General features: G+C 45.7%; 1 protein-coding gene across 9 annotated transcripts in view; it reads left to right on the top strand.

Moving 5' to 3' along the window:
- DAB2IP (DAB2 interacting protein) overlaps window positions 1-18,328 on the top strand; it is a 1,377,413-nt gene that overhangs the window by 1,224,746 nt on the left and 134,339 nt on the right. For all 9 annotated transcript variants that reach the window (XM_086920966.1, XM_086920964.1, XM_086920965.1 and 6 more), the window contains one exon: window positions 15,242-15,478. In XM_086920966.1, the coding sequence (XP_086777092.1) occupies window positions 15,242-15,478 (237 nt within the window). The remainder of the gene's footprint in view (window positions 1-15,241; window positions 15,479-18,328) is intronic.

Below are 18,328 nucleotides of genomic sequence, written 5' to 3'. Positions count from 1 at the left end.
ATCTGGTGTTTCTGTTTTATATTGCTTTTATTGCTTTTATGGTTTTGGGTAGCTGAGGCTTGTTAGACCTGTGGGGAGACAGCATTTTTAGTCCAGAAGATAGTGGTAAGGCTTTGTGTTTAGGAATATGTGTGAGGGTGCCAGTGGAAATGGGGTTGGGTCCCGGGCTTAATAGGATGAAACCGGATTAGTATGAGTAGTTGTCATTAGCTCCCTGGTTGTATGTGAAGACAACCCTAAAATAATGCCTTTAATTGTAAGAACCACTAGGGCCAGTGCCACATAAAAGCCACTACAGGCAGCTGTCTCGTGGCACCACCACAACTGGCCACAAGAGGGCGAGAGATTACAACAAACTATCTCCAAAATTGCCCTGCTGCTGAAGTTAGTGAGCAGTCAAACGGCATAACATAATTTATGGCTTTGAAAATCTTTGCACCGGAACTCGTAACCCCCGATCTACCAATCACAGCAACACGGGATTGTGGGAGCAGTGAGTGAAGAAGGAAAGGAAGCAGAGAAGAAATAAACCACTGAATACAGGAAGTGGGTGTGAAGAAAGCAGGAAGTGTGTGTGGATGTGTGGATGTGTGCACGTGTATGTGTTTAGTACTGTTTGGGGGTTGTAATGCATGTACAGTGTCCGGTGTAATGTGATGTGTGTGTTGTATTATGTGTGTCTTCTTTATATGTTGTGTGTTCATGACTGTGTTGTTACTATAGAGTATGTTATGTTCTTCACCCTCCCTACTTCACTCTGTTCCCTAATAACTGATTCCTTTCTTCAACCTGAAGACTCTGGAATAGTATTGCCAGGGCAGGTGGACTTTTTTGGGTGGCTGCTTCGGGTGTTTTAGGGGAACCTGGAGTTGGGGGGGGGGGGGACAAGGAGGGAAGCAACGAGCATTCTTGGCGAGTGGTGGAAACTGGGAAAACAGTCCATCGTCAGGTAGATCTGTCCATGTGACTTTTTAGATATATACCCATTTACAAAGCACTATTTAATAATGATTTATTACTAACCAAAAGAACTTCCCCCTCCTGAACCAACTGGGCTCGCGGGCAACTCTTTTTATATTATTAGTCCCACTTTTATTAACTTGCAGAAGAAGTACGTTTCTGCACACGCGCCATCCAAACTCTTCATAACAGGTTCTGAAAGTGGAAAAATACTCAGCAGATCCTCAAATTGTGGGTCAAGAGGGTCTGCAGACAGAGGGCGGAGTCACAAGTCACAAGTGACAAAGGGAGACTGATAGTCAACCTAAACATTTATTTTTAACACCTCTACCCTCCCTGAATGCACCCTCACACCCCAAGAGAATTTAGAAAACATGTCAAATGTGACAGCAAACCTATTCACTACATTTTAAAATAACTTTCAGTTTTATGGTGCTATAAAAGTGGTGAGCTAGCTCTGGTGGTTAATGCACTTGTTGAAGATAACTAGGTGCAATCAAGTCACGCGTCTGGTATATCATAAAGTAGCATAGAGTGTTAATGTGCCTAATGTGAAGCACAGCTTGTAACATGCACGTTATAGATTTGTATTGGATGCATATAGCTCAAATGCCTTTGTTGCAGAGAACCTTGTTTTACCTGCAAGTCAAACTTTACAGTCCTTGAAATATACATTATTGAGGTATGACCGCCATCAGGGAGCTGAAAGCAAACAGCTTTCATCTTTAGTCAGTTTGCTAAAAAGTGTTCTTTTGGTCTTAAGTACTTAATAGTAGGTGCTATATAAATGGTATATGTGGAATTATTCACATGGATGGCTACATCGACATTATTACAGTGCTTGCGTATCTTATGAATAACGACCTTAGAAAAGTAAAAAAAAACGCTTCTAAATCATACTGTCTCTCTTAAACATTTATGAAGTGACAGCACCTAAAGTCCTGATTCACAAAGGTAAAGTTTGTCCAGAAGTCTAACGTTAATATTTTTCGGTATTCACAAAGGTAAGTTACTACTAATAACTTTATTACTAGCAAAGCTACTAGTAGTAAAGTTACTACTAATTAGTTTACTGGTAGTAACATACCTTTGTGAATACCAAAAAGTAGTAAACTTAGACTTTTGGTCTAACTTTACCTTTGTGAATTGGGCCCTGGGTGTCTTTGTTTTCTGTATTGATATCAAGGTGTTAGGCTCCAGCTAACCTCCAGCCATGGTGAGGCTCGAAAAAGGCAGTGCTGATGGCCCTTCAAGTGAGGCATGTATGTGTGACCTGGCTCGAACTGAAAATAAGAGGCTGTTCACCCCTGCACGATGGAGCTCTGAACCACAGCACCCAGAAATGCGAGCACCGGTGAATATATTCTAGTGACACCAAATTGCACCTGAACACAGAACAAATATGAAATGAAAATGAAATACCAGTATTTGTAAAGCGCACAGCTACCTCCGAAGTGGTGTCCCGGCGCTGAAGGCCTCATGGAAGATTAAGCAAGCTATTGCCCAGAGTCACATGGTGCCGGGGATCAAATTGTGAACCCCGTAGTCCGGAGTCAGGCACCCTGGCCGCTGCGCCACACCTCTACCACAAATATGATGGAAGAGAGGAAGTGGTGGGGGAGGGCAAGGGTTTCGGAAGCCAGAGGGGGTTCAAGGAGTTGGGTGGGACATCCATCTCATGTATAGCTGCTGGATCTGGAATCAGAAGTGACCGCTCCGCTTTCCAGCGCTGTCAGAACTCCATACAGAAGTAATCTTGAATCTGAAAGTTTCCCAAAACAGGGAAAACTTTAGGATTTCCAGCTCTTAGTTGGCAAAGTAGTGTCCGTGGGTAAAAATGTTTTTGGTATAATGTGGCACATGTTATTTATCAAGTGCATTGGCGCAACCCATGAACCCTTCAAATCCCCTCTTTCCCCCCTTTCAGAGGAAGACCATTTAACACTTGTAAGAATAGGAGACTCTGGGACCCTCATCCCATTCTGTGGGTGGAGAGCTGGGGCGCCATTTTGAGGTACGCTACCGATTATGTTGTTTTGTAGTGCTCCGCTCGTTGACTTTAGGTCACTTCAGAGCACTACTCCAAATTTAGTTTTTTTCACCAGAGTGTTCAGGCGATTCCGATTCAACCCATCCATAGAAGTTACAATGTTTCTTGGCTTAAATGCCCCTCCGCAATGCAGGGTCATTTTCAGTCTAAACTGGGCCAAGCTGCACTATGCATGCAGAAATTTTCAAACAAGTTTACCCAGATTTAGAGTTTTTTCTTAAGCATGGTGGAAAATGTATGCAAAATTCTTCTCTGCGCGTTTGGCTTTTGCCACAGTAGCAGTCGCAAAAGTCTCCATTATTAGGTCTAGCCTGGGCAGCGCATACGGTGCTCTGCAAGGCATGCTGTATTTAGGTAGAGACTTTAAGCTCCGCCCAGTCTCCACCTATATTTTTCATTGCCTCGTGTCATTGTCCACTGTAAACCGTGGCGTTCATTGGGCCATAGGATTAGCAGTCCCTCCTTAGTACCACCGTGTCTCATTTTGTAACGTCCCATGGCGACACCCCATGTTACCTGTGTTGTTGCTTGGTAGGCTTTAATTACAGTCTCCGAGCACTATTTTCTCCAATAGCTTTGTCACACTCTCTCCCCTAATGCTTTTTCTTTTATTTTTATAGCACAGGTGCCAAACGCATTTGCAATGAAATAGTTTCTTGCATTTGCGAGAGTTAAAGCTATTGGCATTGTAAATGACAATGCCTTTTATTTATATGTTTTTAAAACAACACATAAATAAAAGGCATTGCCATTTACAATGCCAGTAGATTAAACTGCAAACTGTCGTAAATATGAGGCATATTGCATTGCAAATGCTTGTCATTCAAATGTGGTAAAGAAAAAAAACTCCCCAGCTTCATGAAGCGGCAACGTTTTCTACTGAAATTTGAGAAGATCCTAAAAATACTTGGCTCATGCCCGAGGTGCCACCACTTAACAAATGGATACCCGAGCAGTGGTGGCTGGCAGTGGATGGGGGTGGCAGGGGGGAGACAAAAAAAATCCACTTACCTCTTTTTACCGGCTGGCCATCTCTCCCCTTGGGTCCCTTCAGCCACCTTCTCCACTGCTTCTGGAGCGGAAGCCAATCACAAAGCTGCAATGCGGGGTTGTGATTGGTCTGAGCGCCTTGGTTCGGCACGCAAATGGGGGCTGTGAGGCTTTGCAAGCAGTGTAAAGCAAGCCTGGTGGGGAAGATGCAAAGTATGAAGTACTGTTCGGCCGCCCCAAGAGGGCCAACCAAGCAGTCATGCACAGATGGAGTGGGCAAACCACTCCTCCCCCATAACCCCAGCCTCGCCCGCCCTAACCCAGCCCGTAGTGAAAAATAAAATGGTAATAGCCAGTTTGTCATCATTTTATTTTTATTTTTCTGCTGCACTGCCTTAAAGCAGTTGGGCGACGCTCCTTCGCTTTAGCGGAGGAGCCGCCACTGACCCCGAGTGTGCCAGCCAACTCTGAGAGTACACTGTACAATGGAGTGAGTAATTTCAGAAAACGGATCACCCAACAAGATTAGAACTGGGCCAGGACTGAGAAAGAGGAAACCATGATTCACAGAATTGAATTCAGTAAAGCAGCTGCAGCATCTGGCAGGATGAGGCCTTGATTGCATTTCCTGGTACATGCACACTCTGATCAGAAGTAGGCATCACTGAGGGGGAAAGGGGCATTCCCTGTGATTTCCTATACACCTCCTCTGCCACCTGTTATCAAGGGATTTCACCCCAGAATCAAAGCACAGACGACCCCGACTAAGACTATTCCCAAATGTCATCAGACACCAAGTCATTCTCAGTATAGCACCCAGAACATCTCGCTTGGACAAAAGCGCTTCTGCGATCCACAACTGTCCAGCTGTGGAATGGGCTTTGTTTAGAGCTACAAAAACAGCCACGTCTTACTAAACTTAGGAAGGCTTTAAATACAAGGCTGTGCACTTATTTTCACTTATCTGTTTTGCTTCTCTAGTGCCAAGAAGCCTTTGGGTAAATGATGCACTTTAAAAACCACGTAAACGTAAACAATGTAAACATTTCTTGATAAATTATTAAAATCATGCCTTGATTTAATGCCAGTTTTACTATATATGTAGCATAGGGCCAGATGTACCAATTGGTGGACGACAATTCGATCTACCTCATGAATATTAATAAGAAAGGTTGCACATTGCAATCCACAATGAATTGCAGCCATCACAGGGTTGGTGGTCTGCTGGGGTCAACAGACCTCCATGCTTGTGATTGCTTTTTCATAAAACAGCCTTTTAAAAAAAAAAAAAAAAGAAATGTGCCCTGTATGTCTGTTTCTCTTAACCAAAATGGGACTGCTTTTAAAAAGAAAAGTTTCATCAGTTTTATTTTGGTTTCTTTGTTTAAGAAGATGCAATGGTTCCATGGACCGCTGCCTCCTAAAACTTTTTTTCTTACCACTACATGTCTGTAGTCTGAAAAGTGTTACATTAATACATACCATTCCAATTCGGAATTTGAAACGGATGCCCTAACAAAGTCCCTTCCAAATACTGAATATATATTTGGTCACAACCCCAAATTGCAATTCGGTAATGTGTCGCAGAATCGCGGTTTGTGTTTTATACACACCCAAATTATTTTTTACTTTTGGACATGGGCCAATTCTGCGAATTGGCTAGCTTGCAAATGCAAAAAAGCTTAGTACATCGGACCTTTAGGGAACCGAGTCCAAGATGTGTAATGTCAAGGACTGAGGACAGCATCCGTTTCTTTCCCAGACTACCCGTATCACTGGAGACTGTGTTTGGAACTGAAGTAGGAGTATTTTTATGGACGGTCTTCGTTAATGAAACTTGTCACATTCATTTTAAACATCACATCATAGGTTACGTTGCCTACCAGCAGTGAGCATCCTGATTTACAATGGAACCCAAAAACAAGCCCTAAACTACAAAAGGGTGACTACTTTCAAAACATTTTAGGCACCACATGGCTTCGACTTTGTAGACAGAGTCTTGCGCGCCTGAGTCTGTTTGAATGAATTCTCTCCCCAGAGCAAGCTACGCATACTAGATCTAAACATATGTTTGTGTGCAACAGTGTCACATAGAATCCTCTCCACTCTGTACCTCTGCTTTTCTTCTGGTGCACTGTTTACCTTTCCTTCATCTCCACCCTCTTCTGCTTCCTCCACACCCTGTATCTCCTACTGGTACCCCGCTGATTATATCCTTCATTCTCCCATTGTCTCCACCCACTTCTCTTTCCTCTCCAGCCTATAACTCTGTGTTTCCTTCTGCTACGCCATGTATCCTTTTCTCCTTTCTCAAACACTTCCCACCCTCTTCTGCTGGTCTCCATCTTGTTTCTCCGTGTTCCCTTCTGGTACCCTGTGGGCTCATTCTTTCTCTTCTCTCGTTTTCCACCATTTCTCTCTGTGATTTCTCACAGGGCACTCAGTGGCACTGAAGTAGGGATGCAGAGGTGCTACAGCACCTCTATGGGTCTTTATTGGAGTTTGGATGAATAATTAAGACAAAAGAGGCCATTATGGATTAGTATCGAAGCATTTATTGAGTATCCTGGTATAGGTTGTCATGACTGGCAACATCCAGTGCTGCTGTTTCTTCTGTCCGCACATTGCATGACAGCATGTTATGGTGTTTTTTAATGTGATCTGGTGAGCCATTTGCTGGGGTACAGGTGAAAGAAAAGACCACACTATTCCAGAGGCTTTGTAACGCATAAATACAGACATGCACTGACTTTATAACATAAAAGTAAAAATGCTAAATATATATATATATATTCTTGACACCTTACCCAGAAGAGGGAAGAATATATATATACACACCTAGGCATGTTAGATCAGGTGATATTAAAGGCCAGGAACATACTGTGGACATTCTTCCAGCACCACTGAGTCCACTATGTTGTTTTTTCCAGGCCTTGGTGTGAAATTCCACTCTGCTTGCGGAGTTTGCAGTGTTTTCTTCCAGTCCCGAGTAGAGCATGAAGTTCGGAAAAACTCTGCAGAGCAAAGTTTTTTCTTCACTTGTGTTCACCAATGCGCAGTTAGTGGGAGCGAGGAAGGAAAATCGCGGCGGTCGCCGATGGTCGCTACTGCTCGTGTAGAGAAACCTTTCACTTGCGTTGAGGAAGCTGTGTCTCGAGTAGAACATCTACTTGAGCGGCAAAAAGAAGCTGTGCCCTCTTGCGCCGTGCTTGGTGCTATTCATGCTGGTTTTACAGTGTGAGACAAACACCCAGTGCCAAAAATCAGCACGAATGGCACAATGTAACACACACCACTGCTTTCGGAACTCCACGTAGCGCAGCAGAGTTTTTCTTCTGTGAACTCCACCCAGGACTAGTTTTTTCCTCTTCTCCCATTGTACTCCCTCAACTTCTTCCTCCATCCCACCCTCGTCTTTCTCCCACCCTACCTCTCACTGTTCTCACCTGGTGCGCAGCACTTTCTCCCCCCTCTCATTGCCACTACACCCTCTAGCCCAGAGTTCCCTCTAGGCACCCTGTGGCTTGCTTCCTTGTCTTCGCCCTCTGTCTCTCCTCCCCCACTTAGCACATCTGTGTTCTCTTCTGGTCCCTGTGGTATCTTTTCTTCTTGCGTGCCTTTGGGTGTCCAACTCTTCTCTATCGTGAATCTCTGAGTTCGCTCCTGGTACCCTGTAGGCTCTTCCCTTCCTTTTCTCCCTGCCTCTTCACCCTTCTTTTTACTCTTTACCCTGTTGCTTCGTGTTCTCTCCGAGTGCTATAGGTTTTGTGTTCCTTTCTCTTCTCCTTCTCTCTACGCACCCTTCCCCACGCCTCTCTACGCTCTATATCTGTGTTTTCTCTCTCCCACCTCCTCTCCATCCTATCAATGTACTCTCTTGTTAACCTCAATCAATCGATCAGGGGAATTGTAAGCGCGCTACTCACCCGTGTGGGTCTCATGGTGCTGAAAGGGCGGGGTGGTCCACAAGACTGTTTTGCCGAGGAGCCAGGACTTGAGTGTCTTCCTGAAGGTGTTCAGGGAGGGGATGCGTCTGAAGTCTGCCGGTAGCTTGTCTAGGTCTTGGCTGCAATGTGACTGAAAGATCTTTTGCCTGCTCTGGCTCTGTGAATGTGTGGAGTTTCGGCTAGTGTGAGGTTGAAAGATCTGAGGTTTCTTTTGGGTACGTGGAAGTTAATTCTGTCGTTGAAGTATTTGGGTCTGTTGTTGTGTAGGCATTTATAGGCGTGAGTGAGGATTTTGAAGGTGACTCTTTTCTCCACGGGGAGCCAGTGGAGTCTACGTGGGTGTTGGCTGATGTGGTCATGCCAGGAGTTGCTCAGCATGAATATAATTTGAACAACAGGAGAGAAAGGGTCGAAAGAACACTCTCATACCCCTTGTAGATACATATATAAATCAACATAAGAGTGTCAATAATTAGCTGGGGGTCGCGTAACTAGTAATGAGTCTGGCGGCGGTGTTCTGTATTGTCTGGAGTTTGCGGAGTAGGGACTTGTTGAAGTCGGCGTAGAGTGCGTTTCCATAGTCCAGTCTGCTGGTGATGAGTGCGTGGGTGTCTGTCTTCCTTGACTCAGGGAGTATCCATTTGAAGGTCTTGCGGAGGATGCAGAGGGTGTTGAAGCAGCTGGAGGCGACGGCGTTGACCTGACGGTTCATGTGAGTGATGAGTCTAGTACGATGCAGAGTTTTTGCCGTGGTCTGGGGAGGTAGGTGGGCTTCCGAGGGCGGTTGGCCACCAGGTGCTGTCCCTCTGGTTTGCCCCAGCCTCTTCGCCTCGGTATCCCCTTCACCCCCAGTTCAACAGACATCCGTCACGGACAGCCCCCACAGCTGCCAGCATGTCTCAGCTTCGACCGACGAGGCAGTGATTTACATGTTTATTAATCTATCTGCCACCAAACACAAGAGTGAGCGATCGTGGAGATCGCCTTACCTTAATGCGCTGCCCTTACTTAACAACACGCGTGCCAAACAGATGAGAACCGCCGAATTCCAGAACATTCTGCGGAAGCCAAACATTATCCATGTGTTCATCTTATAACAACCGAGGAAAAGTAAAAACCGAATGTATACTTCATTTGGGAAGAGGCACCGCGTGCTGCAGTATTTCGGCTCTGTACCTCATTTGCCATTGCACCTATGTGGCGTCCAAATGTCAACCTTATCTACTTCCGGAATACATAAAAACATAATTTCTGTGTGGGCACTAGGCGTGGTTTCCTGAAATGCCAACAATGCGATCTGAAACGTTCAGCGTTTGAAAATCAGCACGAATGGCACAATGTAACACACACCACTGCTTTCGGAACTCCACGTAGCGCAGCAGAGTTTTTCTTCTGTGAACTCCCCCCAGGACTAGTTTTTTCCTCTTCTCCCATTGTACTCCCTCAACTTCTTCCTCCATCCCACCCTCGTCTTTCTCCCACCCTACCTCTCACTGTTCTCACCTGGTGCGCAGCACTTTCTCCCCCCTCTCATTGCCACTACACCCTCTAGCCCAGAGTTCCCTCTAGGCACCCTGTGGCTTGCTTCCTTGTCTTCGCCCTCTGTCTCTCCTCCCCCACTTAGCACATCTGTGTTCTCTTCTGGTCCCTGTGGTATCTTTTCTTCTTGCGTGCCTTTGGGTGTCCAACTCTTCTCTATCGTGAATCTCTGAGTTCGCTCCTGGTACCCTGTAGGCTCTTCCCTTCCTTTTCTCCCTGCCTCTTCACCCTTCTTTTTACTCTTTACCCTGTTGCTTCGTGTTCTCTCCGAGTGCTATAGGTTTTGTGTTCCTTTCTCTTCTCCTTCTCTCTACGCACCCTTCCCCACGCCTCTCTACGCTCTATATCTGTGTTTTCTCTCTCCCACCTCCTCTCCATCCTATCAATGTACTCTCTTGTTAACCTCAATCAATCGATCAGGGGAATTGTAAGCGCGCTACTCACCCGTGTGGGTCTCATGGTGCTGAAAGGGCGGGGTGGTCCACAAGACTGTTTTGCCGAGGAGCCAGGACTTGAGTGTCTTCCTGAAGGTGTTCAGGGAGGGGATGCGTCTGAAGTCTGCCGGTAGCTTGTCTAGGTCTTGGCTGCAATGTGACTGAAAGATCTTTTGCCTGCTCTGGCTCTGTGAATGTGTGGAGTTTCGGCTAGTGTGAGGTTGAAAGATCTGAGGTTTCTTTTGGGTACGTGGAAGTTAATTCTGTCGTTGAAGTATTTGGGTCTGTTGTTGTGTAGGCATTTATAGGCGTGAGTGAGGATTTTGAAGGTGACTCTTTTCTCCACGGGGAGCCAGTGGAGTCTACGTGGGTGTTGGCTGATGTGGTCATGCCAGGAGTTGCTCAGCATGAATATAATTTGAACAACAGGAGAGAAAGGGTCGAAAGAACACTCTCATACCCCTTGTAGATACATATATAAATCAACATAAGAGTGTCAATAATTAGCTGGGGGTCGCGTAACTAGTAATGAGTCTGGCGGCGGTGTTCTGTATTGTCTGGAGTTTGCGGAGTAGGGACTTGTTGAAGTCGGCGTAGAGTGCGTTTCCATAGTCCAGTCTGCTGGTGATGAGTGCGTGGGTGTCTGTCTTCCTTGACTCAGGGAGTATCCATTTGAAGGTCTTGCGGAGGATGCAGAGGGTGTTGAAGCAGCTGGAGGCGACGGCGTTGACCTGACGGTTCATGGTGAGTGATGAGTCTAGTACGATGCAGAGTTTTTGCCGTGGTCTGGGGAGGTAGGTGGGCTTCCGAGGGCGGTTGGCCACCAGGTGCTGTCCCTCTGGTTTGCCCCAGCCTCTTCGCCTCGGTATCCCCTTCACCCCCAGTTCAACAGACATCCGCCACGAACAGCCCCCACAGCTGCCAGCATGTCTCAGCTTCGACCGACGAGGCAGTGATTTACATGTTTATTAATCTATCTGCCACCAAACACAAGAGTGAGCGATCGTGGAGATCGCCTTACCTTAATGCGCTGCCCTTACTTAACAACACGCGTGCCAAACAGATGAGAACCGCCGAATTCCAGAACATTCTGCGGAAGCCAAACATTATCCATGTGTTCATCTTATAACAACCGAGGAAAAGTAAAAACCGAATGTATACTTCATTTGGGAAGAGGCACCGCGTGCTGCAGTATTTCGGCTCTGTACCTCATTTGCCATTGCACCTATGTGGCGTCCAAATGTCAACCTTATCTACTTCCGGAATACATGAAAACATAATTTCTGTGTGGGCACTAGGCGTGGTTTCCTGAAATGCCAACAAAGCGATCTGAAACGTTCAGCGTTTGAAAACCCTGTTGACTTTCCATGACATTAGCAAGCTGTCAAGACTGTTTATTCGGAGAATGCAACTTTTTATTGCATTTATTTTAGGCTTTTATCCAAACAAAAAGACTTTTCTGTAGGGATTGTAAACTTAAGCATATGTATGTTGCCTTTTTATTGAAGGAACACAACACAGTAGCTAACACCCATAGCAGCTCTTTAAACCACGACAAACCAGTATTAACACTTGAATTCCAGCAGAAAAGACAGAGTTTGGGGGCGGATAAATATAATATGTTAGATAAGCCGGTTCTGCTAGGGAATTAGTACCGGCACTTTTTTATTTTGAGCGTGAAACTACCTGCACTTCACAGCAGAGGTGCAATGCTTTGAAGCACTGAAATAGAGCTTCGCAATGGTTACTATATTTAGAAACTATATAGTATTATAAATTTCCTGCAGCCATGTGCATAAGTCATTATGGCGTGAATGCTGCATTTCTTTACTCTCAATATTCTTCAAAATCCTTCAAGGCATTCATACTAGGTCTTAATTCTGGAGGTAATGTCTTGATGCCGCCAGAAATAATGCCCCTCTTCTCCAGGGCCGAACTGGCCATAGCGGGCACCGGGCATTTCTCCAGTGGGCTGGAAGGGTGGGGTACGGTTTTGTACCGGTCGGGCTGGGGCATTTTTGTTGCTGGGGGCCAGCTTTACAGTGCTGCAAAATCGGCTCCTTGTAACAAAAGCGCAGCACCAGTCTTCCATCACACCGAACCCCCCACACTGGGGTGTCGGTCGGACGTAATTGCCATGGCTGGTTTGCGATCCCAGTCCAGCCCTGCTCTTCTCTTGCCAGACCCACCGAAGGTACTACTGCAGTATTGAGTGGTATTGTACCGTCAGTCCAGAGAGTGGTAGCTAAATGTGGTAGAGTTGCCAGCAGAGGGTAGGGACATTCTACCAGGTACCTTTTCGGAGCAGGGGCTAGTATTGCCTTCCTATCTACCCCTCAGCCCCACGACCTAATTCCTCATCGACAGCAGTCCTGCCACTAAATGTGAATGGTACAGATGGAGTGGGTGAGTGAGCCTATGGCAGAGGCAGGCCTTCCTCAAAATTACTGGCAAGCTTCCTCAAAATCTGGTAGAGGGAGCTATCGGCCAGTAGCAGGCGGTAGACAACTGACTCGACCATATTCAACCTTCAAGTGATTTTGTTGGTGGTTATATTACAGTTGCAGAACACATCATCAGCAGATTTTCAAAGAAGAGAGAATTTGTAGTCTGAAAGAGATTTAATCCAGAAATCTGATCCTATAGATGAGCCAGGATAGACATGTTACATCAATATCCCACTGGATGAGATGAGTTGTAACAGATAGTGGAAGGTAATTTTCCAGAGACATCCCTCCAACATATAGTGCTAACGATCCCTTGGACATCATCTAGAATCAAGGACATTTTAGCTGACACTGGGCACGGGTAGGCATTAAACACATTTCTTTAGAAAGGAAAGAGTTCACCCCACTATATTGTGCTCTGTTCACTTGAAAGACCTAAGGACTTTGAACCTCTGCAGTGTATCCCCAGAACCATCCGGTTTCTGGGAAGTGTGTGGACATCTAAGACCACTAGCTGTGATTGTAGTATACTTGATATGACCCTCACAGCATTCATCACTACCCTAGCACCTTGTCATGGTTAGCATGACATTCTCAGTTAACTGTGGTTGAGCCGTACTCATGAGCATACTCAGTTCTACGAGTGAAAGAGTATGAGGGCGGGATTTGCTGGAGCGTGTGGCAGTACAGTCCTTGTTGAAATGGGTTCTCATGAAAAAGTATGTGACATGAGTGAAAATGTGCTTTTCCTCTATTTCTTGCAAGATTGTGTTTTGAATTTCATTTGCTTTGTATTCGAGGAGCTTATGCTTCTTGTAAACTATTTTCTTCGCTGTGTGGAGAAAGCATGCCGCCTTCTGATCACTTCCATTAGGTTAAGACGAGCAAGCGAGTCCTTTGAACCTTTTCACTCTCATGAAGATGAGTCTGGATATGATGGTGTGCTACTGGCAGAACTCACAGGTTCACTGACCCCCATCGCGTGTTTTTATCATTTGTGTCCACTCCATGATTTTGGCTCTTGCCATTGTGAATTACTGTTACTGTTTCGGTTGAGGACTGCTATCTCTTTCCAAAATGGCTTCCCATAGGATAAAGTTCAGGGCTTCCATTTCAGTTTCCCAGAGCCTCTTTTAGAGCATGGTGGGTCGTTTCCATGTACTTTGTTAAGCAAGACCTTGGTTTCTGCAGTAGTATGGGTATATTATACTGACCATGCTCTTTCCACTGGTATCGCCAGCGGTCTGCTTCTGAAGGTTTTTAGTAAACCAGACAAATTAAGCCTAGACCAGCTCCATATAGCAAGTCTGCCAGTGTGCCAGCTTTGGATTTCCCACAGATCTTGCTGACTGTTTCTTGTCCTGCGTCAGGATGACACTGGAAGCCATTAGGGTGCGTGGAGCCATTTTTCCATGCCCTTCTTTGGCTTTATCATCAGATTCCACTTTCGCAGTCAGGTGCTCGTAACTCAACTCTACAGAGATTTGAACCCAAATTAGATTTTGAAGTTACTCGTAGATGTGGAACAACGACAGCAACATCCATTGCATGCCCCCCTTCAGCAGAGGACTGCAGCAGAGAGGGGCATATTTGCAAGGTGGCGTTAAGTGGCTTAGCGCCACCTTGTAAATAAGGGAAATGAAGCTACGCCAATGGAGCATCAAAAAATTTGACGCCCCAGCGGCGATTGGGGCTTGTAAATATGCCCCGTTGTTTTTTTACGTGCAAAGTTCTTATAATTCGCCACAAACTTTGAAAGCCCGAAGGTCTGTGTGCTTGGGGATCCTGTGTGAAAACCTGGTCTTTTGCAAGCCTTTTCTAGGCAAGTGTAATATGTATTGCATCACCGGCAAGGCCAGGCTTAGCAAGGTATGCATGCACTCCAGTCAGGCGGGCAATTAGAGCCAAATTTCAGGGGGGGGGGGGGGGGGGGCTGAAATAGATTTTTTTGGGGGGGGGGGGGGGGGAGGGGGGCTAATTCTTCCAGCCATAACCAGAGCGGCTGTAAAAAGAGATTAAAACACAACAAAAGCCTCATTTACAAGTACTCGGTCTTTTAACCCCTTACAAGCTGATGACGGCCCCCAGCCGTCATGCACTACGGTGCTCATGTGCTGATGACGGCTGGGGGCCGTCATAAACCCGCCCACTTGCGATTCTGCCTCAGAGGCGCAGAATCGCGGCTGCATGGAAGGGGTTAAAGACCTGTGAAATACTTGGGTGCGGCTGCAATTAAACGTCGTCAGCCCGCAAAGCTGTCTCAGCCCGGGCTGACACAAACAACGGGGGGGGGGGGGGGCGGGCTGAAGCCCGGTGAGCCCAACGGGTGTTGCGCACCTGACTCCAGTCCAAAAAAACCCTCACGCTACCAGCACAAGATCTTTCTGACCCATTCTACCATGAAAGGCTTAGGTACACAATTCTCTGCTGTACCAGCAGGAGACCGATCCAAAGTTACTCACTTGGGAAAGATCAGGGGGAACCCATTTGGTGCAAAATGCTCCCCAATCTTTGGCAACCAACACTTGCGAGGGAAAAATACGCGAGGGCTTCTGAAACTGCGCGAGAGGTGAACAGGCTAATGCCTGGGAATTACACGCGACTTAAGCTCTGCACAGCCGAGTTAATGCACAAATAAAATCCGCATGTTAAAAGCGCCCCACGTGATGTTTTTTTTTTTTTTTTTTAGTTATACTATTGTTTGGGTTCTAAAGTTGACTGGTTCATTATGATGTTAATGCAAATTGCGCACCTGCGGCAGACATTACACAAGACAGTTCTGCATGGATTCCTTGGTGATTAATTACCCGTTGCTCCTTCTCTGTGTGTCGAGTGTCTGTCTGATCACAAGTCTACCTTCTGTGTTTTTTGCAGCGTCTTCCCGAGGGAGCTGAAAGAGGTGTTCGCTTCGTGGAGACAGGAGTGCAGCAACCGGGGCCGCCCCGATATCAGCGAGCGATTGATCAGCGCCTCCCTCTTCCTCCGCTTCCTGTGCCCCGCCATCATGTCTCCGTCGCTCTTCAACCTTCTCCAGGAGTACCCCGACGACCGCACGGCGCGCACTTTGACCCTGATCGCCAAGGTCACGCAGAACCTCGCAAACTTTGCAAAGTAAGCGCCTCTCCGGAGAGCTCTTCGTAGACAACAAAGAGATGTGATTTGATGGATTCTGCCCGAGTTGTTATTCCACTCCCGTCATCTGAAACCAACAATTAGCCGGCAGAGGCAATTATCTCTCGCTGGTAGCATCAGTCATGTTGAATTTTAATTCCCTCTCCCCAATGTTCTTCCTCTGGTGTTAGAAGCTTTTTAAAAGCAAGCCTGCTGACAGTGTTTTAAAGGCAAAGAGACAGGAGGGGGCGAAGAGTTACCTTTAAAAGTACGAAGGAGTTTAGATTTATGCGGGAAAGCAGGTGTTTACCACCCTCTGAGTCCGTGCATAGCCAGGTATTTGATGAAGCAATAAAGCATAGAAACATTCATTTTTTTTATTTCAGCTAATAATACTGAAAAGGGCTAATCAAGTGCACAAGGGTGGACATAAATTCAGGGCTCATGACGGGGTACCACGAGGGTGGACGGCGCCCCCCCCCACTTATTTTACCGGGTGGACGCCGTCCCTGCCTGCCAAACAGCTGGACTTCACTCTTTGGCCTTTCTGGGACGAGATAGGAGCTCACCTCACACTGCACACGCTCTGACTTCTCAGATGCAATTGCATCGAAGGGGTGAGCGAGGGGAGACAATAAGCCCAATGGAGCAGGCTACCTTTCGTGATGTCACTTCCTGCCGTGACATCACTTCCGGTGACAGCGTCCTCCCACTTCTTTTTTTAGGACTTTTCCCCTGCATAAATTGAGTATAAAATGGACATGATTCCCGGCAGTGCTTGTCTTCGATCTAGTCGTAAAAGAGCTGTTTGCTCCCTAAGTCCATGGCACAGTGTGGGAGGACGTTTTTTGTTAGAGTACATACCACACCCTTAATCTTAAGTATGTAAATTCCAATGATGCATCAAGGGCCACCGCGTTAAACTCTACAGAAATCTTCCCTTCCCTCTCAGAGGCGTATTTTTACCTTGTAGGACCCTTGCGTTTTCTGACATTTTCTTATTGACAGCGTGGGGACTGGGATTTGTCTACTGAGGGACTCATTCATTTTTAGGTCTGACATGTATGACACTTACCCCATTCATGCCCAATGCATTCTATTGTGCACTTACTTTAAGGTGATTTGGGTAAGTCTCCTTTAGCTATTGGTTTCTTTTGCTTTGGAGCATCCAGCCAATGGCTTGAGATGTTGTTAATCATTTCTTGGATCCGCCCACAGACGTATTTTAGTCTTACCATTTTCTATTGGCTGTTTGGGGATGACCCACCTCCATTGGAATGTTTGAGGGACTGTTTCACAATTCAATTAAGTTAGCGAGTGGCTTCTTGCACTGGAGAATGTGTGCTGGCAAAAGCATTGGAAGAATGGATGTAACGAAGATTAAGCCAAGCCTTATTTTCTGTACCATGCATTTCTTAAAAGCTTTTGTTTGCTTTTAGTACGGTAGGATTGCCGTATGTATGGCACACACGTGCCCAATCCACTTGCTATAGAAATGTCAAGCCTATTGACTTTTCTTATGCTTGTTTAGAGGTGGTGGTACTTCCCCATGGCACTGTATCTGAGCTCCCTTCCAAATTGTGAGCTGATTAGGGTTATGTTATGTTATGTTAAAGGAGTTTAGTACCGCGCACATACACCAATAGGTTTCTTGGCGCTCGGAGACCAGTGGAAGGACACAAGGGAGTGGGTGCAGCTAGCCATGAGCAAGACGGAACAGATATGTTTTCAAGAATTTACGGAAAGTAGAATAGTCAGGGGTGAGACGGATTGAGAGAAGGGAAGTTCCAAGTGGACGGAGCAAGAAAAGAGAAACAGGCACCACCGTGCTTCTTGCGATTGAACCTAGGAGTAATCAGAAGATTGTGAGCAGAGGAGCTAGTGTGGTATCACCTCTGGGTCTTATGATGGCATGCAATCTCACTGTGATGTGGTAGGAGGGCTCTTAGTAAAGGGTGTATGATCCTGGGGAGTGCATGAAACCACTTACTCTTACTCCGATGTAGCACTTCCTAGAAAGAAAAATACACCGAACAGAGGGCACATGTGCCTTGAGGAATGTGAGTCTCCTTAGCCAGAGGCTCCTTTCCAGTTGGTACAATCAGTTCCCGAAAGTAAATGTTGCACACCCACAAGCGAGGGAAATTGATCTTCCATTAGCATCTGGCTTGCTTTGCAACAATCATCAATTTCATGATCTTACCCTAATCCTGCAATGCAGAACATAATACAGTCAAAAGCTACTGGTAAGCTTTTGTTAGCTCCTGTGTCTGCTAAATAAATAATTCAGTCATTTAATAGGTTAAAAAAGCTTCTGAATGTTATGGTATCATGACAACAATACTGATGTAGTTTTTGTTTATTAGGTGGTGTATAACATGTAGGAAATCTGTTGAGCTATATTTGTATCACGTGACATGCTTTAATTCCCACTCTCTGTGAATGCATCTATATTAATTGGTTGAAAGAACTGTATGAGTCAACCTAGGCACTTTCAATCATCTGCATATTGAAAATATAATATGCATCTCATATAAAAAAAATCTACATTTGCAACTTTGCTATGCATTGGGATCTTTTAATAGAATAATAATGGAGTGGGATGTGCGTAACAATATATGTCCATACATTTTCATTTTTCTATAGGCTGTTTTTTTGGATCAGGCATAATTTCCTAACCACTTTTATGCTTTCGTCTGGTAAAGAAGACTAAAATATTGTATTAAAACACATTTTTCGAATCAAATGTTATGTTCCAAATCTAAATAACGGTATCCCACTGCGTTGACTGTGGTTTCTTATCAGTAAACAGGAATAATTCATGCTGTGATTCTTTCTGAAAGTATTTGG

The sequence above is a fragment of the Lissotriton vulgaris genome, chromosome 5 (genome assembly GCF_964263255.1).
Source record: "Lissotriton vulgaris chromosome 5, aLisVul1.2, whole genome shotgun sequence".
NCBI lineage: Eukaryota > Metazoa > Chordata > Amphibia > Caudata > Salamandridae > Lissotriton > Lissotriton vulgaris.
Note: the sequence above shows the minus strand (reverse complement) of the source record. Positions and strands in the feature narration are given on the sequence as shown.